At 49.9% G+C, this 25,386-nt stretch overlaps 9 protein-coding genes across 9 annotated transcripts; 4 read left to right on the top strand and 5 right to left on the bottom strand.

Moving 5' to 3' along the window:
* Positions 1-575: 575 nt before the first annotated feature.
* MAA_03790 (RNA recognition domain-containing protein) lies at positions 576-2,270 on the top strand (the record flags this gene model as incomplete). Its single annotated transcript, XM_007821788.1, has 1 exon — positions 576-2,270. The coding sequence occupies one exon, from the start codon at positions 576-578 to the stop codon at positions 2,268-2,270; it is 1,695 nt and encodes a 564-aa protein (XP_007819979.1).
* Positions 2,271-5,027: 2,757 nt separating this feature from the next.
* Positions 5,028-6,201, top strand: MAA_03791 (uncharacterized protein; the record flags this gene model as incomplete). Its single annotated transcript, XM_007821789.2, has 3 exons — positions 5,028-5,152; positions 5,225-5,281; positions 5,358-6,201. 3 exons carry the CDS (start codon positions 5,028-5,030, stop codon positions 6,199-6,201), a joined length of 1,026 nt encoding a protein of 341 aa, XP_007819980.2.
* A 514-nt stretch (positions 6,202-6,715) lies between these two features.
* Positions 6,716-8,936, bottom strand: MAA_03792 (Zn(2)-C6 fungal-type DNA-binding domain protein; the record flags this gene model as incomplete). Its single annotated transcript, XM_007821790.2, has 6 exons — positions 6,716-7,368; positions 7,440-7,723; positions 7,800-7,961; positions 8,052-8,597; positions 8,661-8,732; positions 8,815-8,936. 6 exons carry the CDS (start codon positions 8,934-8,936, stop codon positions 6,716-6,718), a joined length of 1,839 nt encoding a protein of 612 aa, XP_007819981.2.
* An 884-nt stretch (positions 8,937-9,820) lies between these two features.
* On the bottom strand, positions 9,821-11,187 carry MAA_03793 (uncharacterized protein; the record flags this gene model as incomplete). Its single annotated transcript, XM_007821791.1, has 2 exons — positions 9,821-10,132; positions 10,201-11,187. 2 exons carry the CDS (start codon positions 11,185-11,187, stop codon positions 9,821-9,823), a joined length of 1,299 nt encoding a protein of 432 aa, XP_007819982.1.
* A 523-nt stretch (positions 11,188-11,710) lies between these two features.
* On the top strand, positions 11,711-12,079 carry MAA_03794 (Splicing factor 3B subunit 5/RDS3 complex subunit 10; the record flags this gene model as incomplete). Its single annotated transcript, XM_007821792.1, has 3 exons — positions 11,711-11,713; positions 11,761-11,967; positions 12,035-12,079. The coding sequence occupies 3 exons, from the start codon at positions 11,711-11,713 to the stop codon at positions 12,077-12,079; spliced, it is 255 nt and encodes an 84-aa protein (XP_007819983.1).
* A 260-nt stretch (positions 12,080-12,339) lies between these two features.
* MAA_03795 (MAGE protein) lies at positions 12,340-13,427 on the bottom strand (the record flags this gene model as incomplete). The annotated part of the gene is made up of 4 exons (XM_007821793.1): positions 12,340-12,869; positions 12,940-13,071; positions 13,126-13,342; positions 13,398-13,427. 4 exons carry the CDS (start codon positions 13,425-13,427, stop codon positions 12,340-12,342), a joined length of 909 nt encoding a protein of 302 aa, XP_007819984.1.
* A 436-nt stretch (positions 13,428-13,863) lies between these two features.
* MAA_03796 (uncharacterized protein) lies at positions 13,864-16,673 on the top strand (the record flags this gene model as incomplete). Its single annotated transcript, XM_007821794.2, has 3 exons — positions 13,864-14,911; positions 14,965-15,242; positions 15,303-16,673. 3 exons carry the CDS (start codon positions 13,864-13,866, stop codon positions 16,671-16,673), a joined length of 2,697 nt encoding a protein of 898 aa, XP_007819985.2.
* Positions 16,674-17,273: 600 nt separating this feature from the next.
* MAA_03797 (translation elongation factor 1-alpha) lies at positions 17,274-19,099 on the bottom strand (the record flags this gene model as incomplete). The annotated part of the gene is made up of 5 exons (XM_007821795.2): positions 17,274-18,382; positions 18,451-18,589; positions 18,841-18,931; positions 18,956-18,996; positions 19,058-19,099. 5 exons carry the CDS (start codon positions 19,097-19,099, stop codon positions 17,274-17,276), a joined length of 1,422 nt encoding a protein of 473 aa, XP_007819986.2.
* A 3,490-nt stretch (positions 19,100-22,589) lies between these two features.
* MAA_03798 (major facilitator superfamily transporter) lies at positions 22,590-24,088 on the bottom strand (the record flags this gene model as incomplete). The annotated part of the gene is made up of 3 exons (XM_007821796.2): positions 22,590-23,667; positions 23,738-23,946; positions 24,017-24,088. 3 exons carry the CDS (start codon positions 24,086-24,088, stop codon positions 22,590-22,592), a joined length of 1,359 nt encoding a protein of 452 aa, XP_007819987.2.
* Between the last annotated feature and the right edge of the window lie 1,298 nt (positions 24,089-25,386).

Raw genomic sequence — 25,386 nt, 5'->3', positions numbered from 1 at the left:
CGTCGCTTCGACCATAGAAAGACAGACGTGTTCGCCCGGAACTCACGCACTGCATCCGCGTCCGCATCCGTATCCGCGACCACATCGACGGCGCTGATCGCCACCGACACGATCCTCAATTCACAGCCGCACAACGTCACCTCCAGCCGCGCCGCGCGCGTCCACAGTCGCGATTTGGATTCCCAGATTGCGCCCCGTCTTCTTACAAGCACTTGATTGCAAACCGAGCCATATCCGTTTGGCGTCGACTTTCTCGCCTCTCCCTCTACCAGCGCATTCGATCGTGCTGTCGTGCTCAATACGCGCCCGCGCCGTACGTAAATAGCCCCGTTTGAGAGCTGCGTCAGTCGCTAAGATTGCCATCAGGCTTTCGCGTCACAATTATTATTGTCATCATCACCGTCCCAGGCGCAGCGCATACAGCGATTATCCAGTGACGAAACCACCAATACCTTTTACGACGACAGAATCTTACTCAGACGCGCCTAGTCGCCTCTCACACCAACTCTGAACTCGCCTTTTCTTCGCGACGAGCAAAATCTTTCGACTTTGCGCATGCGATATACTTTAAGGCGATGACTCCCGATCCTTGCGCACCACCACCTCAACAACCCAACTTGATAAGCGGCGCGTCGGTCAAGCCGCAGCACTCCAATCGTAGCAGCCCGTTTCCGACGATAACTACAGCTTCCGACAAGGTTTCCTCCATGGCTGCCACCTCGAGCTTCTTGCCTGCGGCGCAGACCTTCAGGCCCTCCCATTCAACTCAGTCACCCTACCCGCTCAACATGTCAACCGCCCACCTGTTCGAGCGCGAGCCCACCAAACCCGTCGGTACACCATTCTCAAGCACACCCACACCCATGGTCCGAGTTCTCATCCGTCGTCTACCTCTCAATACTTCTGAGGAGTCATTGCGCCTGATGGTCGTGTGGTCCCAGGAACTAGCCGATGTGGAGCTGCTGCCCGCTGACAAGTCCGAGGATGACGGCTTTCGTTCAGCTCTCTTGCGATTCAGAAGCATGGCCGGGGCACAGGAGGCCAAGAATATGCTGGATGGTCGATCCAACATTTCCAACGACGCCGAAATGATTGTGGAAGTTTTGTCAAATAGCCCACCGATAGCGAGACGAAACACGGTTGAGCAAGCGTCTGCCATGCCGCCAGTGACTTCATCAACAGGGCCGGCACCAGTTCCAGCGTCCCGACAACCTGCACGCTTCAACGGTTTCCAGCCTTTGGATAATAGCGTATCGCCGACTTCAAACAGCGTCTTCCCCGCTCATGAATTCATCCACCCTGATGCCAACTCGCATTATCAAAGCATTTTTTCTCCTCAATCACCCATTGGGAACCACCTGAGCGAGCGTCCAAGGATATCTGGCAAGTCTCTTATCAGCAGTGATTTTGGTGACGACGACGAAACGAGTGATCTTCTCAAAGACCCGGTTGCCTATGCTGAGAACGGAGCCACTTCACAACGCAGAGCTACCGCTCCCCAGATTCCCATTGGACGCATGGCCGGATTGTCGCTCAACACGAACCCCTCTCAGGGTCCAGCGTCTCTGCCGCCATACATGACCCCATTATCGCCGGCCAACGCTCCGGCGCCTGGGCTTGGATATCCTGTCAATGGTCACAGCTTCCCGCGACACAACTTCCCTCCGGTGAATCCGGCTGACCAGAATCCACCATGCAATACTCTGTATGTTGGTAATTTGCCCATCGACACCTCTGAGGAAGAACTCAAGGCCATGTTTTCCAAGCAGCGAGGGTACAAGAGACTCTGCTTCAGGACAAAGCAGAATGGACCAATGTGCTTTGTGGAATTTGAGGATGTTTCTTTTGCCACGAAGGCTCTTCACGAACTTTACGGCCAGCCGCTCCATAACAGTGTTAAGGGCGGGATCCGGCTGAGCTTCTCAAAGAATCCCTTGGGCGTGAGATCCGGCCAGGCTCCCGGTCAGGGGGCCAATACCTCGATGGGTAATATGACAGGAATGATGGGCAATGGTACAAATGGGTTTGCTACTACCCATGGCCCCCCTCCGGGGCTTGCTGCACCACCTGGCCTAGGAAGCGGCCGAGGCAACTATAACTTGACCTCTTCCATGAACACTGGGAGCAGTCGACCATATAACGCGGCTGGATTCCCTGGTGCTCCTACCCACCCGTGGAACACGCCTTACAACAACAGTGTTGCCACAGGGCCGAACAGTGGGCTTAACAACAGCTCATCGTATTTCCCAAGACATATGATGGGGAGGTAAAGGTACATTCCAAACGAAGGCCATTTAAATGACTTAGAGTAAGGCATTATTCTATCTGACATCTGACCCTTTCCTTTTCTTTTCTTTTCATTCATCTGGGTACGTTTTGTGGCCGATATTTGCCCGCTTCGGTTGACATACTTTACATTTCATCGATTCTTGGTTTATACAGCGTCAAGCCTCATTATGTCAAGACATTGAAAAGGAGTTGGTGCGTTTCCTTCATTACAGTGAGACTTTATACACTTGTTAGCGAAAAAAAAAGCATTGAACCTCTTTTATTTCTTTTTTTTTTTAAAAAAAAAGGGAAGAAAGGGGGAGAAAAAAAGAGAAAAAGTTGAGCGATCAAAAAAAACAAAAACAAAAAAAAAACCAAGGAGAAAAAAAAAGGAACAGTAAGGGTGCAAATACTATTTGCAGGAAGACAAAACAACATTGGAAAGGTCACACTGGATTTGGAGTTTATGACAGGTTGATGGTTGGGACTCTTTACGGTATGGAGCACTGGACGCATGGCATTGATTAAAGCTGGACAGGTTGCATGGTGTCGCAATACACCCGAGATACGGAGCACATGGAGAATACCCAAAGAGAGGGCGTACTTTTGCATTTGCACGGAGCGCGTCAAAGAGGAGTGTGTCTGTATTGGTGGATCTCTTGCATCGGGCCTGCAAATATTTTCGGGTGGGCAAAGATTCATGCATCTAGGGAATGTCTGGTAGGGCTCAAAAGAGGTTGCATTTTGTTCGGTCAGGAGGGTTTTTATGGCGCAACACACGGCATGGGCAAGGTATCTTGGACTCTTTTGCGGCTGGGGATGACGGAATACCGTGATGGCGTTGGGGAAAGGAGACCAGACAGTCGCCTTCCTCTAGGTTCTCTGGTTCTGGGTGCTATTCTTGTCTTGGTACTCTCGTCCTCTGGAAGACGCGTCTTGGGACCGGTCCCTTGCTTGTCTCGAGAGACCAAGACATGGCGTTGCATTGCATTGAGTCGTGACTTTTGTTACGTTGGGTTGTAGTTGCTGGCTCTCTTTCCTTCTATTTCTTGATTCCCCCTTTCGTTTTCAATGGCAAAGTCAGGATGCATCACGTTACGGGTATTGCTATTTTTTTTTCCTTTTCTTTTTCAACCAGAGCGGCATTTGGGGATCACATTATGCATCGAGGGTTTTGTTTTGCTGTTTTGAATTGAGTTTGTCTTGTCGTCGCAGAAGGTTCATTTGTTGGTACTGCTGCTTCTTCGTTTTCTTTTTTGCACATTCTCTTGTTACTGCCGCGCTTTGTTGGGTGTTATGGCTTAATCCTGTTTTCCTATAGTCTGATGGCTTGCTATAGAAGTTTATTTCCCGATAACACAGCATGCAAATGCCAAGTTCTCGTTGACCCCTTTGCAATGTCTATTCTTGCTGACGTTTTGCATGTATGTGTGTGCGTCCTTGACAGTGTCGTGTAACATGTAATAAATATGTGAGCCTCGTGCGTGGTGCGTCGATAGTGCCGGACGGCAGAATGGGAGAAGTTTGAAACAGCGCAAGCGTTTGGCCGTGTGGTTCCGCCCATGTCCTTTGTCGATGCTGTCCGTCTTGGTGGCGTCACGGAGCAAGACTTGCCTCTGAAGCTTGCACAAAGGAGGACAGCCCTGGTTCACTCCATGTCTAAAAGTTTTGAGATCGTTGTGAGGCAGGTCTTGGGGCGTGTTCTCGCTGCATAGGACTAGGACCGGGTGTCGTGTGCTTGAAAGAGCACAGTCTTTGGCATTTCTGGCCCGTTCAGGGAGAAACCAGCGATTGTACCTGCGGGCTTGTGAAGGACTCCTTTGGAGATGGATTGCGCTGTGGGCATTTACGAAGGAGGCGCTCGCCGAGCCAGTTACATAGTCACGCATAACTGAAGTGATCTCTCTGACGAATCTTAACAAGAAGCATATTTTTTTTGGGCAACATATCATGTAGAATCAAGAGCGGATATTCTTGTTTCGGAATCGGAGTTGGCTTCTAACCATGTTTTAGTGTAACGGTCAAAGGCGCAAGTGCAAAGCGTTTGTATGCAAGAGCATACTAGTGTCAGCCTGGATTTCTGGATTGTATTGAGTGTGCAAACGCTGACTTTTGTCATCGGTAGCTTCATGCACATCTGCCAGTGAAGGCAGTATCACCCAGAGTAAGTGTTCGAGAACATTCCGAGGACGCTTTCTTCTTCATCGCGTTCGTCGTGCTTGGGGTATGTGCTATGAACAAACAGAAAGAACCTGGCAGAATTCATCTCATCTTTTCCCCAACAGGGTCCAAGTGGGCAAACATGATGGCGGAAGGAACGCCATTGAAGATTGATTGTTGCACGCCCTTTGACGCTTTTCAGCCACAAAACCCACCTGTTGCATCTGAAAGATGCTCTTCATGTAAATCACTAAACGTTGATCAATTTCCTTCTACAGGAACAGCTGCCGAACAGTGATGGTGTGAACCACCCAGAAATCACTTCCCATTCTCAAGGTGTTGAACATGAAGGATACTGCTGCCCAACTCGTGGGAACAACCATGAGGAGCTGTACGCCCGTCTTTGCTCATCAGCGCAGCTACAAACCACCCAAGGTAGTATAAAACATCCCATTGCGCCCGTATCTCGTGCTCGAGAAGTACTGACATGTAAATATTCCTCTCTGAGAAAAAGTCGATGTATCCCGCTTTTCTCAGGCAGACTCAAAGACCACCCAAGACACGCTTGACTTGGCCACCCAGGAGTCTTCTCTTCAACCATGGATCCCCTGGACGAGAATGCAGTTGGTTTATTTTACGATTTCATGCTCCCATATCCGGCGGCTTACCTCAACAACATGTCCAACCGAGAACTGTACGGCTGGTTCATGTTCGAGATGCGCTGGTTCGTCATCCCAATCTTTCTCCCCCCTGTCGAATCCTGTATTTGCCATCTTGACTCTAACATTGCAAATAGTGAGGTACCGGTGGCTGATCCGGTGAACCTGTCTGACGAATTCAAGGCCAGAGCAAGGTACGCGCACCCACAACCCTCAACTAGCCAAAAGTAACCGTCGCAGAGGCTAACTAGTATTTTCTGTCTCCTTCAGCGCCATTAGCATTGACCGTCTTCCAGCGGGCGACCCCACCACATGGGTTCTTCCAGCAGACACCCAGGGGCTCGAACGACTGAAAAGCATTGTCACAGAGCAGCTTGACTGCCATTTTCGACTGAGGAAAGACGGATGCGTGCCCTGGTTTGACAGCTCGCAAGTCCAGCATGTCGTCTACAACACCAAAGACCAGCCGAGCATCACCGAGCTCTGGCGGGGCAAATACGACGACGGCAGCCGTGTTCTGTCCAAGCAGCTGCTGTTATGGAACAAGTTTCGCTTCTGGCAGAAGTGGCGCCGCGAGCAAGCACCTATCACGCTCCTCCAGGAAGAATCGCGTAGTCGCCTGGTGAACCTCAGAACCGGGGGCCATCTCTCCTTACTCAAGTTGCAGCCAAAGCAATCCACACAAACCGAGGCAACGACATTGCTGGAATATCTCGACTTCATTGACCGGTATTACGCGTCGAGCCATGCCCTTGTGCAGAGCTGCGAAAAAGGCCTCCGCGAAAACTGCGTTTGTGAACAGAACGTTCCTCCCAAGAGAGGGCGATACTCGACGAAGAGGAGAAAAAGCCGTGCCGCAGGGGCTCCAAAGGGTCGAGCATGTGTGGGCAAGTGCAAAGAGCGCGCCGTGGCCAATCTGGAAAACGCAAAACGCACGCTTGAGCTTCGCAATGCTATTTGGGGTCGGACTGTGAATCAACTGAACGAATGTAACCCGAACACCGTCGAATATCGGTATCCGGCGGCTCCACTCGAGACGCAAATTCAGACCGAGGATGCTGGCTCAGCTGTGCTTCCAACACACCCTGCACAGGACCTGCATGTGGAAAAATAGGAGACTATAGACCACGCGAACAAGGCGCGAGGCGAGGACGACCAAGGGGATCACGGTCATATAAAGGGTCGACATATTCCCCGGGTCATTTGCGACGCAGTCCCAGAAATTCTGTAGTCAAGGGTTTGACAAACGGTCCCAAGTAGGGCCGAGGAGATTGAAGTGTGTTTGCGGCCTTGGCCGTTCTTTATTGTTTTTTGGCTTACCATGAATCGACTGCATTTTAGAAACTCAATGGGTTGTGGGAAACCATTATGGACGAGTAGGGCTTGGTGAAAGAGGCCCTTTTGAAGGAGAGGCCGCTCGTCATTGTTGCGCCGACACCAATGAAAGGTGCTCGGTGGAAAAAAAGAGGTCAAAGGAGGAGAGTCGTTTCTCATTCAGTGCTGCTGACGCAAATGCTTGCTTTGTCCACTCTTGTTAATATTTAGAGTTAGAAAATCACTGCTATATTATACATTGTTTCCCAAAAAAAAAAGAAAAAAAAAAAGGAAACAGAGCATACCAATCGCCATCACAATTCATCGTGCGCCCACCCCGTCGTCATCGCCGTCCAGAGATCTTGAAATACGGGTTGCCCATCAGGTCCCTCGCCCAAGGACTCCATCATCAGCGGCTGATTGAGCGCAGCATCCCAAACAGGGAAATACGGCTCCATGCTTCCATCGAGCATTGGACATGTGATTCGCGCCGGGCTCTTGCCCTGGCGCTCTACGGCCGCCAGCCGCTTTTGATACTTTTCCCGCACGACACTCATGACAGTTCGACTTGCAGATAGAATGTCCACTTTCTTGGAGGCAGGTGTAAGATCAGACTTTTGCTGCGACATGCGCGCTAGATAATCGTCCAGTTTGAGCTGTGATCGTGCCCACTCAGAGTCCCAATCAGGGCATTCTTGAATTCTAAAGGATAGCCTAATGCCGAGTATCGTGGCTAGGATGGGGCGAGACCAGTCAACGATTGTAAAGCAGGAGAGTGCAGTGTCGTCCAGGCTCATGAGTTCCTGGTAAAAGGCGGCTGTGCTGTAGACGCAGTCGTGTAATTTGGCGTTTGACAAGGGGCAAGGCTCCCATTTGTAGGATTCAGAGGGGGGTGGACGGGGGAATCTGAGGAGTGTGCCGCTGTCGAGGAACGCCTTCATGAAGAGGACTTGTACCCTCAGCGACACTTGCGGACAAGGTTAGAATGTGTTCCTTGGGGGAAGGCCACAATGGCTCAGGGTTCAGCAGTTGACTAACCCGAAATGCTGAGAGGAAAGGCCAGCGACGATTCCATCTGAGCCAACTCAAACTTGAAGCCAGCCACCATGATGCGTCTGTCTTCCTCCCCTTGGTCATATTTTTCATTCAGCGTCTTCGAGGCCTGAGATAGAATACTCGTCACGCGAGTCTGTGCGGCAAGGACGATGTCGCCCTGAGTTTTGCCATACTTTTCGAGAAGATCACAACATCTGGCTGTCCACGATGTGTATGGGATGTCGATGCCCTTGCCGCGTTTCCAAGTAGCGAGGAAGCTAGGTAGCCTGGTAAGCAAGTGGAATAACTGCAATACATGTAGGGACAACTCACGACGACACTATGTAAAAGTAGCCCACATACACCCGTATTCGGTCAAGTTGATCGTCTGTGAGATTGGGCGTATCTGACCACATGTTAAGGTCTGGCTGTTCTTGATCCAGCTCCAGGTCATGAACCATATCTGCAGCCATTCTCATGTATTGGAAGGCTTGTTTGTTTTTGGGCCTTAGATGAAAGGGATACCTGTTGATGTTAGTAACAACAAGAAGAAGAAGAAGATGATGAAGGAAGAGAAGCGCCATTGAACATAAAGTTTGTCCTGGACAAACATACCAAGCACAATATATGAGTAAACCTTGAAGTAGCTCCAGGCTCCTCTCGCCGCCGGCAACAAACTTCAACCCCAGCACTTTTCTAAATTCCTCATCGTACAAAGTATGACCCTGTAGCGTCTTGGAGCCAGAAGTAGACGACAGTATAGACAGCAGGACAAACGGCTTCGCCGCAGCCATTTGCCTAATAGGAGTATCCTCCGACAAGGTGATGAAGGGAAAGTATGTCAACATGGAGTGGAAGGACGTCAAGAGTGACTCCGCAGATGCCACGTTAAATGACGGCTTTGTGTGAAAGTCATGAATAGAATGGGACTGTGCGGATGAGGACGTCGGGGTCTGAATGCTCCGCCCAGAGTCCGGAAATGGAGACATTTCTTCGTCATCCTCGGGAAAGAGCCTGTCGATGACTACATCGTGCGTGTCGCGCAGAGTCTCAAAGTTGTCGTCGATTTCTGACCCTGTGGACACGGAGAAGTCGATGCTGAATGTGCTGGATGGACCAGGGGGAGCAGCTTGAGCCTGCTGGAGTTGTTGGTCCTGGTGGCTTTTCAACTCGCACATTTAGTATGACTGACGATGACGATTGGGAGAAGAGTGATAGACCTACCTGGCATATTTTCTAGGGCGACGAGGTCGCGGAGTAGTTCGAGAGATGCATTCTCTTTTGGACTCTAGGCATCTGGCATGATTGTTAGCAGCGTCAAGGGATGATGATGATGATGTGGCATGATGCTAATAATGCTCGCATGGCTGGACTCTACTTTTTGCAGACCCCCGGCTGGTCGCTGGGCTGGCACCGGATCTTAGTGGCTCGACAGGCTTCGCATGCAGTAGCCACTCTCTTTCGAGCCGGGTTGTCGCCTGTTCCAGCATCCAGGTTCATCGTATCGGCGCCAAGTCTGGGGAAGTTCAGGTGTTGACGGGGTCACTCGTTCATGCGGCACATTGGTTCGTAGGGCGACTTGCTGGCAGTACCCGTCCGTCTGCTTTAGTTGACGACGAGTCCAGTGCAAGGCTCATCTCTGCTACAGTCCAGGCGAGTAGGAAGTGATGTGGAGGGTGATGGGTCGTCCGAGTGTGAGTGACGTCGGTGGGAGGATGGATATCCGGACTCGGTCGGATATCTGGACGGGATGTAACTTTATGCACATGCATTACGGAGTAGGTAGTCATGTATACAGGTCTACTCCACTTGCCGCCATCCGTACGGACCAAGGTGTACAGAGTACATGCGATGATCCGAAAACAATAATAAATCGCAGGAGCATTAAAGTAAAGGGAAATGATTCGTAAATATTACCCTGGCATGGTTGCGCGGTAAAAATATATACAAGTTCCATGCCTTGATAGAAAGATGGCATCTTAGTTATTATTAGTTTAATACATGGTGAACGTCCAAGTGTTTGCCCGCCACTTCACAGTCGAAAACCCCGGACGACAGGCCCCTACCCAGCAAAGTAGACTCATTAGCATCCGACGGCAAGTCCAACAAGTGGGATGATTGGTAGTCAGGGCCAGCTACACTGAGCAAGAATAGTACTGGGATCAGGTCAGTTACAATGACTAGGTTCGTGGCTCGTAGACGGTACGAGAGTGTTCCATCACACGTTGGTCAACTCGACGAAATACAGTAAACGCTGTAACTCATATTTGACAGCATCAAGTGTCGCCCAAGTATAGACATATCAGCGCCCATTACTCAACGGGTATAAACCCCAAACACAACGCCGCCGCCAAACACCAAGCTATAATACAACGCGACTCAACTCAATCCAGTTGGCTCATTTTCAGACCAGGATTTTTGGTCTCTAGCGTAGAGTCCACAAACATTTGCAACCGACTAGTCAGACTCGACGCTTCTTCCCTCACAGTTTTCACTCCGTGTTTGCCTTGTCTATGAGCCGCAATGTTCACGACGGCGCACCGCTCAGAACAATACACCGTAGCCGACTTCGAGCCCAGACACGCCGTGCAGAGAACCGCCTTTGATATCGCATCTCCCATTTCGACATCTTCGTCGGTCAGCTGTACACATTTATCGCCAGCTTCGCAGTCATGCCGGGACTCAACGTGCTTATCCTATATCGCCATTAGCACTGCCGTAATTGATTGCTACATGACAAAAGATATCCACGTCTATTACTCACATGGCCCTTGGAGTAGCATTTCTCTGAGCAGTAAACTGTCAGCTCTGCGTCACCGCCAATCTGGACAAGTGCCTGGCAAAGAGTACATGACAGAACGTCATTGGTGTCAAGTCTGTTCCCACAAACCAAACAGGGCGGTAGGTCGTACAACTCGGAACAAGCATTTTCAGTCTGAGCTCCCCGCAGACTCTTAGTCTGCATCTTGTTCTGCTCAAATGCTGTTTTGGCTCTTCGAAGCTCATCCAGGCGCCGTTGGTGGCTCTCGCGCTGCGGCTGTGCGTTTCTGCTCTGTTGAAAGTCCATGACGATTTTGTCGATAATGTCCTCGAGCGTCATGCCCTCGCTGTTTCTATACTCATCAAGATATTTCTGCGCGTTTGTAAAGGCTTCGCCTGTTGACTGGTTGATAAAGAACTCGGCGATGTATAGCTTCTTCAATTCAGCAGCGTCATCTTTAACGGCGCCTGCCTTTTCTGCAAAGTTGTCAACGCCATCAGGCCAGTCAGAGGGCTTCCCAATGCCCTCCAGCATTGTCTTTACCAGCTCCTCTCGCGATCTATCCGGATCATCCAGCATGCCGCGTAGCTCTTCCTGGTTGAATCCACGATCAGATACGGCGATAAATTCCGGGTATCTCCTCAGAACCCAGCGGTACCAAGCCTCCTTTTCGGATTCTATCCTGGCTTCAATAGACTTGAGGCTCCGCTTTCGCTCTTTGGCATCCTGAAATAGGCCGTCGAGTTCGTGCAAAAACGCCCTTCTCTGTGCAAACCATTCTCTGTCCTCACTCTCGCCGTATCTAGCCCGTACTGTGTCCATCAGCTTGCCGTAACATTTCTGGCATTCGGTGAAGTTTTCTTTGCCGCATTCTGCCTTGCATGATGCCTTGATGGCACCCACTGCATCGGCACAAAGCTTCTTTTGACGCCTAGCAACGTTGAGTTCCGTCCAGTGCTCGGGCATAGCATGGGCTGACGGAGTACCCATTTTGGCTAATGTGAGGTAATATTTTTTGGGGACCGGAGGGCCAATGATTTCGCATGTATAGAAAAGAGACCTGATGCCAGCTATTTATCCTATAGGTGTCTGATGGCATTCAAGTTGGAAGGTGGTGACAGTGAGACGTGTAACGGAGCCGGTAGAGTGAGTCTTTGAAATGAGGGCTCTTGTTGACGTAGGAGAAGCTACTTCTGAATGCATTCCGGGATTGAAGTCTCTTTTTCAATTTTTTTTTAGGCAGGATGGCATAATTGGCGATGAAATAGTAAACTTGAACATCATCTTGTCAATAGTAGCCGGGTTGAGAGATGTGCCAAGTGCCGAAGTTCAAGCGGCGACTGACCCACAACAACTTTCTGCAAAGCAACCCGGTGACAGTATCGCCGCTGTCTCCTGCAAAGAGCTCGTACAGTATCTAACGAGACGTGTTCCCGATATTCCAGAACTCGAATCGCCGGCTGTATATCAACAGTAGTATTCTGCATAAACTACCGCCACTCTACTGCCGAAAATGGTGTGTTCAACCACGAGATATGCCAAAACACAACTAACAGCAAACAGGCTGACAAGCTCCGCACTCAACAAGAGCTCGAACGCCTGCAGGCGAAATACATTGGAACCGGCCACCCCGATACGACAAGCTGGGAATGGCGAACAAACATTCAGCGCGACACATATGCTTCCATCGCCGGCCATCGACCGTTGTTGTCCTATGTAGCTCTTGCCGAGAACGAGCCGCTGGTTAAGGTTCGCGCAAGAATGATTCGGGTACGAGGCCTCCTTATAATTATACTGTTGTGCCAAAACTATCAGCGGGCTAACTATGAAGTTACAGAAAATGATCCAACCCGCCGGCCCGCCGCCACCTCGTGAGGAATAACGTGTCAAACTGTGAGGTCCGGGAAGGAGAGAAATGCATTAATGGAGTTTTTGGGTATTGACTGTGTTTCTGGTGCATTAGAGGGTGTTGCTGGGGCGTTTTGGGGGGCAAATATCCGCGCGATTAGAATAAATATATGACCATGGATCGTGAGGTTCCAGGATATTCACTGTCCGTTCCATCAAAGTTGTCTGAAACTAGTTCGTTTCCAGGTTTCATGGGCATCATTAGCCCAAGGTTGCGGCTGGTCGTCTTCATTCTCATTCTCCCCTCGTTTCCTCTTCATTTCCTTCATCCCTCGTCGTTGGCGACTCCTTTATGCCAAGACTAGCGTTCAGCTTTTTCTCCAATTCCTCTGATGATCCCCCGTATAACTCTCGCACCAATCCACGTACACCATCCAGCCCAATTTCTTCTTTTGCCCTAGGCCCAACATGCCATGTAATGGTTTGCTCGCCATCTTGGCCGAGCGGTGGGCGTTCTACCCTCTTTATGACATAGCCATGTTTTTCCATTTTCTTCAGCGTCGTTTCCGTCTTCTCACTTGAGACATTCTGGTCGGCATTTAAACTAATAAGATATCGATTCAGTTTCTGTTCGCTTAGTTCGCCGCCATTTAGCCAGATGAACGACACAACCAGTGTATAGAACGCAACATATGTTGCTTCATCGTCCGAGGTAGGGATTATGGACGGCTTTATGATGGCTGCACTGCGATATTCGTCTGGCAAAGTTGACGTCAAAATGTAGGCGCCAGATCCAATTTTCGCCTGTGAATTTGACTTCATCGCTATGCAAATGGGTCAGCCTTCCTTTTCTTCGAAGCTGTCGAGCCAAAACTACCAGCTGTTCGGGCGTACCTTGTCTTTTCTCTTGTAGGGACATTTTCTCTCTAACTGGAAGCTCTCGGAGCTCCATGCCCCAAACAAGTTTTAATTGCTTTTGTGCTAGCGCGAAAATTCTTTTAAAAGATCGCCCCTGGTTGCCAAGAACTTGGATAGCGTCAGTATGTATCGCATTTCTTTAGATACACAAGTTTTCTTTACCTCTCTCCTTAATACCGTCACGGCGTATGGGCGTCCGTGAATATTCGCATGATAAGGCATAGCGAACGAGCTTCTTGGCGAGCTGATCATCTGCACTGCTGCCAGCCTCACCATCGACATCCATCCCATCCTCGGAGTCGTTATCGAAATCATTATCGGGATCACGGCGATTCGCTCGCTGCCTAGACGGTAGGCCATCTTCTGGGTCATCATCCACCTGCAAAAGATATTATTAGCCACGCAAGCGACTCACTGGGGACGTAGGGTCGTACAGGCCGCCTTCTCCTTTGTTTCAGGGGCATTTTTCCTTTCACTGAGTAAGCGAAAAATGGTACCACTAGATTGTGGCAAATGAAAAACGTCTTCAGGATAATTAGAACTCGAAATTGGATCGCATGTCGTGTAGTTGATCTTCCATGTGAACCGCGGGGCATTAAGTGGACGGACGCGATGCAAGGTACATACGCGTCTGCATTTGTGACATCAATTTAATCGTGCCCGCCCCACTTATTTTAGGTCGTGAGGGCAACGGACCACCTAAAATACGTGGGGCGGGCACGATTAATATGGAGCGCTCTACGGAGTACGGCTGATCATTCCTATCGATAAGCCCTGACGTCGCAAATTTCCAGGAGCTCCTGTACGGCCATTTGGGATCCCAACTTGATGCGACGTCAAGCAAAACAGCTTTTCATTCCCTGCTGAACCCGTTGCATCGTTTGCGTTTTTAATTCCCCCATGCTCGCGAGGGCGGTACGACTGCCGCGCATATGCCTGGTATGCCGTCTGGGCATACTTCGCCAAGCCGCTGCGGTTCCAATTCGATGCCCATCGAGCCCTACGAACAGACGACAAGTACGATATGCTTCCGATTTTTCGCCGCAGAGTAAGGAGAGAATAGAGGCACTTATATCAGGAGCGCTTGACGATATTGAATCGCATTCCAAGCATAGCGGTGTAAAAAAAAACCGACTCAATCAAAAAAGAAAGGGCCAGCAGCGAGGCGATGTTCATGATGAACCTGCTGAATGGGAACTTGATCTGGGGAAGGACTCTGGCTTGCCTGACACTGGCGATACGAATGTGACCGAAAAAGCGAATGCCTCTATTAAAAATGCGCCGATTCAAGAAACTGCAACCAGCAAGGAACCATCAACACCTCCCCGACCGATGTCAATGCCTAGAAGCCAGCCTCATTTCGATACAGAACAGCTGCGCGACGAATTCGTGTACCGTCACAGTCTGGGCATTGACGCTTTGGGAAAACCTGTCGATGCAATTATTATCAAGAACCCAAACAAAATGAGGGATACTAAGAAGCGAACAACTCGGAGCATGAAGGAAGCTCAACATGTTGATGGGACCGTGGCCCGTTTCACTTGGCAGGACGTTATACCCCAAAAGAAAGAACTAGAAGAATCAGACTTGTTGAAAAACATTGAGGAGATACGACCCAAAGACACCTTCATTGTCAGAAGGAAAGATTTTGACAAGTTGGTTGATTACCTGGTTGATGGATTCCTTGCAGCACAGCTTCAAACATACTTTGACCGTGCAAACTGCAACAAGGTTTTGGTTCATGCTGATACATATCCGTACTCGTGGCTAACTGAGCAAAGTCCATGGGCTGCTGCCGAGACATTGGATTTGAGCTCGCACAAGGGGAAGCAACTGCAAGCAGTCGCAATTCTGACTGGAATATGGAAACTGGAGATTCAGGAGCATATAGAAGGAATTGGGAGAACTGTAGTCTGGCTGAAGCCAGATATTTTCAATCTGATTGCCAGTAAGATCCACCGCGTGTAGTATTAAACTGCTTGGGCTAACATATTCCCACAGATCCCCAAAGCGGCATCATCGGGAGACTCAGCGCCGATTTCTTGGACAAGTCAAACAAGGAAATAATAACTTCAAGACCAGAAGACTACAGGCTAAGCATTTACGCCCGCAAGTCAACTGTTTCTACGATTTTGGCACGACTCGACGAGATTGTGCAGACGATAAAATCTCAAACTATTTCTGTTCAACGAGTAAATCAAGAAAATCTAGAAACATCAGTCTTAATGGAGCTTGAGAAAATAACAAAGACTGCTTTGAGGTATAATGCAACAACTTCCGTACGTTAAAACTTGTATTACCTCTAGCATGTAGCGAACACTCGGCTAATGATGATAAAGACGCTCGATGTATCATGGCTCGCCGAAACTGATGTCTCCAACGGAAAGACAGAAGGTCCAGCTGACATTGTTTTGAGATTACTAATTGGCCGAGAAACCTCATCACAACACGCAGATGTTCATATTCTTCCGAAAACTCGGCAAAAGAAGGGGGTATTCCTAACCCATCAAAGGGATAAACGAGGCATGGCTTGGAGAGATAAGCTCCGGTACTGGTCTCGCTACGTCAATCCTATCGGTAAATCGACAGAGGAGACTATGAGCCCGGGCTTCCGCGACAGTATCATCCTGGAGCAACCCAACGCGTCATCTCTCAAAGAAAATCTTGAAGTCACAGCAGTATTTGGCCACATCCTGCATACCAAACAAAGTATTCGCACAGATAATCTGACCAAATCTCGCCGGGTACTTTGCCCGATTATTCCCCATCCTGCCGCTCTTACTTCAATCACAGCCGACACGTCTGCTCCCAGTACCCAAAAGACAGCCATCGTCCTCAATTTCGCGCCGGAAAGCCCACCAAAAACCTCCCCCCCAGGCACCTCTCAACTTATTCGTCTACGGTTACCAATCAGCCCGTTCACCGACCTATCCAAATTCTCATTCCCGGATGCATCAGTTCTGGAGGCAGTAATGCCGTGGCAAGAAAGCGACATTATGCTTCCGGACAACAGCGTAGACGTCCGCCTGACTCAAAAGCGACTGGTTTCTCTCGATGCCCATCAACATTCTCTCCAGGCATTTTTGCAAGCTTCCGATTTCAACCTCCTGCAAGGGCGTCTCAGAACACCCAGTAGAGCCAGCTTTGCTATACCACGTTTCTCATCGATTGAACAGAGCACCTCGTCAACAGACCTAGTCGCAACACCATACATGTTCATGGGCCTTGAGATCCACCAAACCATCGACATGGAATGGCAATCCCACACCCTTCGCTACAGCAGCATTGAAGCCGGACAGCATGGCGGACAGCAGCAAATGCTATCCCTAGTAGCCGGCCCCCCCGGCGACCAAGGCAGTGCTACCACTCAACAATTACAGAGTTTCTTGGAACTGGTTGAGGAAACAGCTTGCGGAGCACACTTTTCATGGGACCAAGGCTACAGACTGATGAGCGGGCGGTCCGCCGAGCAATTTAGCTGGGATATGATGGACACGGAATATGCCAAGCAAGATGCTGCTACTGCAGAGGAAACAAATCAAGGGTTGGGGCCAGAACACGGTCGCGAGGGCCAAGAAGCAGCGTCGCCTCATCAGCCTCAGCAAGCTCTCGACACCACCAAGATGAAGAATGAGGTGACGGATAATTCTCAGACGATCCAATCGTTGGATGAGTCGCTACACAAGACGGAATCCACGCCTGATAAATAGACATTTGTAAAACTAGAAGAAAAAATACTTGTACAATAGTTAACCAGCATATACACTTTCTAATCAAATGACATCATGAAGACAAGTATAAGCCCCCAGTCAAAGTGGGACAGGAATGCCCCATCCATCAATTTCAAAGTGTTTCCCCACGATCGGGCGACAGGACCACCGATGGGTGTTGGACTGCGTATCGAAACTTTGCGATCCCAGCCCGGCGCGGCGGAGCACACGAATGGGTATTGTGCAGGCTCTATCGTGCTGTTCGGCAGCAAGTTTTACACGCATCGACGCATCGAAGAACGGCAATATGCATCATATGGAACACATCTCATTCACATGTCACATGGCGCTGGGTTAACAGGTTGATTGTTTTTTTTTTGACCAATTTTTTTTTGGAATCACTTCTAGACTCTATTTTTTTTTCACTTCCTTAGCACATCATGAAACCAATCAAACCTTGTTTCTCATTAAATGTGCCACCTAGACAAATAGCCGAGTGCTCATCCATAGCAAAGTAGATCATTTCGTCGTAGAAGTGAGAACATTACGTCCCGGTATCCAGCCCAAAAAGCAACACAAGATTTCAACGACTTTGATCGCTTATTTCTTGCCAGCCTTGGCAGCAGACTTGGTGACCTTGCCGGAACCAGCAGCAGCCTTCTCGACGGACTTGATGACACCGACAGCGACGGTCTGACGCATGTCACGGACGGCGAAACGACCCAGGGGAGGGTAGTCGGTGAAAGCCTCAACGCACATAGGCTTGGAGGGAACCATCTTGACGATGGCAGAGTCACCAGACTTGATGAACTTGGGGGCAGACTCAACAGCCTTACCGGTACGTCGGTCAATCTTCTCCTTGATCTCAGAGAACTTGCAGGCAATGTGGGCGGTGTGGCAATCGAGGACGGGAGCGTAACCAGCACCGACCTGGCCGGGGTGGTTGAGAACGATGACCTGGGCATCGAAGGAAGCGGCACCCATGGGGGGGTCGTTCTTGGAGTCACCAGCAACGTTACCACGGCGGATTTCCTTGACGGAAACGTTCTTCACGTTGAAACCAACGTTGTCACCGGGGACACCCTCGGTAAGCTGCTCGTGGTGCATTTCCACGGACTTGACTTCAGTGGTGACGTTGGAGGGAGCGAAGGTAACGACCATACCGGGCTTGAGGACACCAGTCTCGATACGGCCGACAGGGACAGTTCCAATACCGCCAATCTTGTACACATCCTGGAGGGGAAGACGGAGGGGCTTGTCGGTGGGACGCTTGGGGGGCTCAATGGCGTCAATGGCCTCGAGGAGGGTCTTGCCGGTGGACTTGCCAGCCTTGGTCTCCTTCTCCCAACCCTTGTACCAGGGGCAGTTGGTGGAGGCCTGAAGCATGTTGTCACCGTGGAAACCGGAGATGGGGACGAAGGCGACGGTCTTGGGGTTGTAGCCGACCTTCTTGATGAAGTTGGAAGTCTCCTTGATGATTTCCTGGTAACGGGCCTCGGACCACTTGGTGGTGTCCATCTTGTTGATGGCGACAATGAGCTGCTTGACACCCAGGGTGTAGGCGAGGAGAGCGTGCTCACGGGTCTGGCCATCCTTGGAGATACCAGCCTCGAACTCACCAGTACCGGCAGCGATAATGAGAATAGCGCAGTCAGCCTGGGAAGTACCAGTGATCATGTTCTTGATAAAGTCACGGTGACCGGGAGCGTCTGTGGGAGGGGCATTAGCATTCAATTTAGGAGAAAAGTATGCGGTCAGTTTGCGCAAGTCGACATACCAATGACGGTGACATAGTACTTGGGAGTCTCGAACTTCCAGAGGGCAATGTCGATGGTGATACCACGCTCACGCTCGGCCTTGAGCTTGTCAAGAACCCATGCGTACTTGAAGGAACCCTTGCCGAGTTCAGCGGCTTCCTATACAGCGATCCAAATTAGTTTCACGTTTTTTCCTCTGAAAGCAACGACAATATTGTGGTTTCAACAGCCAGAGACACACAGAGACACCCTCGACAGCTGGCGGGGTATGGTGCCCCACCAAAGTCCAAGATAAGGCCCCGCGAAAATTTTCGTGTCACAGTGAGGGGTAATGGCCGACAGGCAGCGGGAAACTCAATAATGTTCATCGCCAAACAATAAAGATCATTAATCGGAGTGGTTTGGCTTACCTTCTCGAACTTCTCAATGGTACGCTTGTCGATACCACCGCACTGGTAGATCAAGTGACCAGTGGTGGTAGACTTGCCGGAGTCGACGTGGCTGTGAGGACCAGTCAGTTATCACAAACTCGGGACGGCGAAGAGTGTAGGCTCCGAAACATACCCCTACGACAAGCAAGTCAGTAAACAGCTTCTACAAGGTTCGAAATGGAGGCAGGCGACTTACGATAACGACCACGTTGATGTGAGTCTTGTCGTCCTTACCCATTTTGAAGGTATTAGATTATTGAGATTTGCAGTGTGTCCTGACGGAAAGTGTCTTGTCAAAAGAGTCAGCAGTTGATATCTTCCATCCGTCTGCATCAATGATGTTGATGAAGAAGAGGATTGTTGATGAGGACCAACTTACAAATTCGCAGATCGGATGCTTGAACCGGGTATGCGAGACGAGGAGCGAAAAGAGAGAAAAATTCGCAAAGAGGTGGTGGGAGGAGGAGATTTAAAAAAGATGAGTGGAGGAGGGGTGGAGTGACTGATGCTGGCTGCGGCGCGGGGCAACAGAGCAACGAGGGGAGACCACTTTGACCAGCTAGCCCTAACAGGCCAGAAGTTTTTTTTCTCCCCTCTGGGCTGCACCAAAGTCACTCGCAAGATTTTTTTTTCCTTTTTAGCGCCATGTTGTGCGTGGCGCAAGCCAATCAGCGGCCTGGCCTTGGCCTGGTGCTTCGTCATGTACCAGATGTACCTAGGAGTCCTTTACTACCAGTTCACCTGGTCACGATGGCGGGCGAGCCTTGGAGGGGCAAAGAGGCCGTTGAGGTTTGCATTAAGGCTGCCCTTGGAAACGACAAAGCCACGGTGATGCACAAGTGAGGAAAGCTATAGGATGCGAATTCTTGACTGGAAAGCCGTAAGCTTATTCGAATATGAAGATGCACCATGAAGTACAGCTCTTTCTTCCTCTTGATGCAACGTAGGCGTTGCCGCGCCGCGCCGCACATCGTGATGTGTCTCATGCTGTAGCTGCGACAATTCTGCGGACTCAACGTGGCATTCTGAGCGCAGAGTTACTGAAATTGGATTTAATAGGACGAGGCTGTCTTTCTCTCGGCGCTTCGAGTCTCGAATAAAGATGCCGGCACGAGGAACCAAGAGCGGCGTCCTCTTGGCACAAATCACCAACGGCCTTCCCTCAAACCTCATTCATCGTCCGAAAAAGAAGGTACATGGCGTCTGCTAGCAGGTACAAAGTGGAGACGAGATTAGAACTAAGAAGAGAAAAAAATTCAGAGGGACCCCGATTTTCCTGTGAGACAGAACCAGTCAGTTTCATCAATCGTTGCTGGCGGCCGGAGCTGTGTCTGCCCAACCCCTCCTTAGCGCAAGGCCCAAACAGAAAAAAAAACTAAAAAATTATCAGAAACCCTCTCCGGTACCAAGTTTCCCGTTGCCAGTGGTCGAGTCGTACTCAGTGAGTTGTTTGTGAGGAGACTTGACGGCGTGAGCCACGGCAAACGGTTGGGCAACCTGAGGCCATAGCATTTTAACCCTCTGATGGATTCAGACTTCGGGGTATACGCATGGGTATCTGGAGAATAGAGACATGATTGTATGTATTTTGATCTCAGCTTCAATTTGCCGGTTTTGACATCTCACAACCTTCTCCCTCGCAGTGAGTCCAGGCAAGCCCCACGTCTTGAGCCCGCATGTTCAAGATTGAAGCGTTCTGGTCGTCTGGGACACCAAACACCTGCATCTCAAGTTGCCGCCCCTCTCCAAACGTCATGCCCCACCATTGGGCCTCGCCACCCCTCTTCTTCCATGTCGTCGATGCAACATGGGCAGATACGTGATCTCACGGCGGATCCCATGAGACGATGTTAAAAAAGAATGCTGTGAGTCTTTACCGCTCGAATCACCCGTCTCTTTAGGCAGAAATTCCCGACAAATCATTCAGGTGGTACGCGCGCAAAAGGCGGTTTAGGCCGCGAGGGCCTCCGGCAAACCGCCGTATTTTTTTACCCCTCCATCCAAGCTCTTTTTTCATGGCGCACGAGACGAGGCTTGCAGCCAAAAATCTGCAAAAAGCTGACACCTGAGCTCAAGCCAACGTTCCCTTGGGGCGGGGCCAAGGGGGGCCAAGGGGGGCCAAGGGGACACATGTAGTGAATTGACGCCTGTTGTTCAAGCTTCAAGGGCCCTGGCAGACCTGGTCCCCTCGCAAACTGAGTTGGCAACGCTTCGTGTTGTACAGGAGGCGACATCTGGACTTGTTCCCAGCCACAGTGGGGCTGCGAGGCTGTAGCGGACTGGTCTGGACACTTGTGCAGGCAGGCCTTTATCTTTCAATTTTAGATTTGGTCTGGTTGCAGTACAGTTTCGTATGAAAACAGATCTTTATTGGTGCTTTGGATGCACCTTCCCAACACATTCCATTTATATTTTATATTATTTCGACTTCATACAGTATATCCCATGTAGTAGATTACAATACGATGCAAAATACTCCGTACAGCGTAAGCTAGAAACCCCCATTCAATGCAAGCATGCCCCAAAGTTAAAAGAACCATGCGTTCGGTCTGCACATGTGAGACAGCTCGCATCTCAGGGTCTCCGTCTGCATTCCATAACGACGTGCATGTCTCCTTCGAGTTGGCCCTGCACCGGGATTCCGAATAACATCACTGCGTGCCTAAAATTGGAGGAGAGCTTGCTGCCGTGCCTTGTGAAAACAAGGTTTCCGGATGGCTATTGCTGTATTACCATATTTCATTTGCCGAGCTGCTGCCCAGCAGTTGCGAGTCGCCGAGAACATGGAGCCTAGATTTACATTCAGACAACTTGCTAATTGCACTTACAAGTGATACGATTCTATCCAAGGTGTAAGGGAATGAGATCTATAAATCATCTGTGCGGAAACGAATGAGCGACACTATTATTTGTGTCTCAGTAAATATTGTGAGGTACTATCCCGCTAACGATTAGTGATTTTGGTTAGGGACGCATTGGCATCGAATATAATGGGGTGGCAATACCAGTGCCGTATTGAGCGCCTAAGCTGATTCTTGGAATGCCATGGGGTCCTTTTATAGATGCCTGAAGTGTCGGCCTATTGGTATGGAATTATTCACCTGGATCGCTACCTGATTATCGAAATCACTTGCGGGCCAACAGCTGATGATATTGGTGTTTTCTTCCAACCCTACATGACCAGTTGTACAAACAGCGTGGGCCTGGTCGTACCCAAACTAGAGAACCATGGCATACCAAAGAAAACACCGTACAAACAGGCATTGCAATGCGCGACTACATGATATATATATATATATATATCATATATATATCAAAGTGTGGATTGTTTCGCTCTGTAGTTAAAGTGATATTACAAGCATGGTGCGAGTATCGGTACATGTATATCTATATATATTATATACAAGCCCTAATGGGAAATATTATCCCAGTGCGCAGCTGTACCCGGCCCATTTCCCGTCTTCAGCCGCTAGATAACTGTACACGCACCAACCATAGCTATTGTAACATTTATTTACAGTTCTCATGGCCTATTATAATCCTATTGTTTGATACATGTGTCTCAATGTCGTCATGTCGCCGGTTTCGAACCGCTGATCGCGGTTTAATATATCCAAGGTCGCTCTTGCCCGCAATTCAACCCTCCTTCCCAACATTGAAGTATTCATGCTACAATCGTAAATTCACTTCGTCAAGTGCTTCCATCTACCACCAACTCCACGTTGTCATTACTGATCCTTGCCGTTGGTCTCTCCAGGATTCGCCTTGTCCTTTATAGATCCTCTAGGCGTCTTGAGGCCCATCAGCACCGCGGCTGAAACCACAGCTATACCGGTAGCTCCCATGTTGTACGCATATTCTCGACCCGCCCACCAGTACACACTTGTAAACAGGATCGGCCCAAGTCCACGTCCCAATTGTCCCCAACTTCTCAGAATGCCTAGCTTCCCCCCACGTTCGTCTTCACTGGCCTCGAAGCTGCTCAGCGCGTTTAGTCCAGTCACCACCGTCGCCGATGTCATTGCAAGACACGTCGCCGCAGCATACAAGCCACCGATACCACCGACTCTTCCTAAGAGGAAGAAGGCAGCCAAGCACGAAATAACGCCGATTCTTACGGAGAGCAACGGAGGAAGTCGACGAGTCACTCCGCCTTGGAGAATAGATGCCACAAGACCAATATACCCCAGCAATCTCCCATTTTTACCAGAAGTGAACTCGAACAGTTCATAAGTCATAAATGATAGCGAACTTTCCATTCCTGAGAAAAAGAGAAGAAAGAAGAAATGAACTGCATTGAGGACAACGTGGGAATTTGTTCTCTCCGCTGGTTTGGCCTTTGTCTTCTCCGTCCTCTTCTCAGACTTGGCTTCGTTTCCAATAAGAGATGGCAGAGTTTCCGGTAAGAAAAAGTATAGGTATATCGTTTCGATTACAATAAGCGCCAAGCTAAAAGATGCGGCGGTTGCAAAGGGGTTTGCAGCGACGTGAGATTTCGTGCTTAGCCAAGCGCCCAATCCAGGTCCGAATGTGAAGGCAATGGAGAAGCAAGCTCCGATCACCGCCATGGTGGACCCTCTAGTCGATTCGTCTGAGATATCACTTGCCATTGCAGTTGCTAACTGGACATTTCCCTCAGATAGACCTCCAACAATACGGCTTGCGACAAAGGTGCGGAAGTCAATGGCCGCAACCCAAAGGAGCACCGAAAGCACGTTTCCGCACATGGACGTCAATAGAGCGGTACGTCGGCCGTATCGGTCAGAAAGCCTTCCAATGAGGGGGGAAGCAATCGCTTGCAACAACCTATGCGTCATGGTTAGAGTGGCCATGAGAGGGCTGTGCCATTGGGAAGGCGGTCTTGAATCCAGCGTACGAGAACAACGAGCCCATGGCTCCTCCAAGGAGAACAATATCATATCGGGAGTCGATGGGGCGTGAAAACGAAGCTTTGTATTTGTTCAGGCCCCCGAGAACCTGTTGCAGCAATGTTGGCGGCCCACCCGGGATCAGCGACGGCGCTTCTCGATCTCGATAGAACTCCAGCAGCTTGGGGAAGAGTGGAAGAATGAATGTGAAGGAGATCTAAAGCCAGGAGACAGGACAGAGTTAGGAGTCGCTACATTCTGCCTAGCTCACGGGAGGTGATTTATACCAGATCCAACAACAGCGACAACACAATCACCTTCAAGACTCTCTTCCTGGTCGCAGGATCCACCGCTGCCATGGTGGCAATTTCGATGTGCAAGCTCGTACGTGATGTAAGCGTCGAAACGGTCGAGAGAGTCGCATGTGTCAACAGAGCCAGTCAACAACCATGGAGAGAGGGGCAAGAAGCTTCGTCAGTAGTAAAAAGAGAAGGATGCGCAAGTTTAAATGACGACGGACGCACGGAGAATATCAGACACGAAACGAAACCTAAGGAGGTCAGTTGTCAGACGGATGGATCCGCAGAGATGCGAATCGGGAACAAGCAGTGGGCCGCCCTGACCTCCCCGGGACTCCTTGGCCAACGGCAGAGGCCAATCTGATTGTACATGATGACCGTGACCCTGCGGGTTTGACGGGCTGGGGCGAACACCAAATCCAGGGGTGTCAAAAGTGATGGGCGAACAGCTCCACTGGAAACTGGGCCGTTTCGTCGTCGGGTCCCATTCGTACCTGAGCAGTTACGTCGACACCCCGTCTCAAAACTCCCAGGACTCTCTCTCTCTCTCTCTCTCTCCAGTCTATTCTGAAAGCAGCTCAGAGGGAAGCACAATCGTCTTCTAGATGCCCCACGAGTACCATATGTTTGTTCCAGTCTAATACTACGAGTTGCACTCAAGAGCCGCATTAATTCCCGCACGAGGGCTTGGAACGCCGAGGAATGTAAAATGATTGAATTGGCAGCCACGGCTGTCGCATTTCTCGATGCGCGTCTTCTCGAATTGTGTGGTCGCACCGAATCGGAATATAAATGGCATGTCTTGTATCAAGTACGACACTACTACCAGGTTGCTCAGGTCCAGGATTTCGAACAAATAGCCGAGAACAACACATGCAACATCAACGGGGTGGTACGGACGTCATTGTGTTATGCAAGAAGCTTCTCGAGCTGCTCTGCCAGTCCGTTAAGGCCACCTTCTTTAGATCCTTGATACAATCACTCACTACAACAATCTATTAGATGTGTATCCCAAACCCTTTGAGGGAAAGCAACGCAACGAAGGCGGCTGGCTGGTCCTGACCATCCTCTGGAGGATTTTCCGCTGATAAGTTTCATGAAACATTTCATCATTGGATAAGTTTTTGGAAATGCTAGGCTTAGCAGGTATGCGGTCCAAGTATTTAACACCATACTGCGCATTATTTCCCGGGAAGCTTAGGGTCTATACCCATTGGTCAATCCAACCCTATTTCGTTCCACAATCATCGTTAACATCATTAACTACATAGGAGATACTGGTCAAGCTATTATTTGACCACCATGGTACAAACAAGGGCTTACTAGATTGCGCATATTATACCCCCCCCCCCACCATT

This window comes from Metarhizium robertsii, assembly GCF_000187425.2.
Source record: "Metarhizium robertsii ARSEF 23 chromosome Unknown MAA_Scf_3, whole genome shotgun sequence".
In the NCBI taxonomy this organism is placed as follows: domain Eukaryota; kingdom Fungi; phylum Ascomycota; class Sordariomycetes; order Hypocreales; family Clavicipitaceae; genus Metarhizium; species Metarhizium robertsii.
This window is presented reverse-complemented; position numbering and strand designations above follow the sequence as displayed.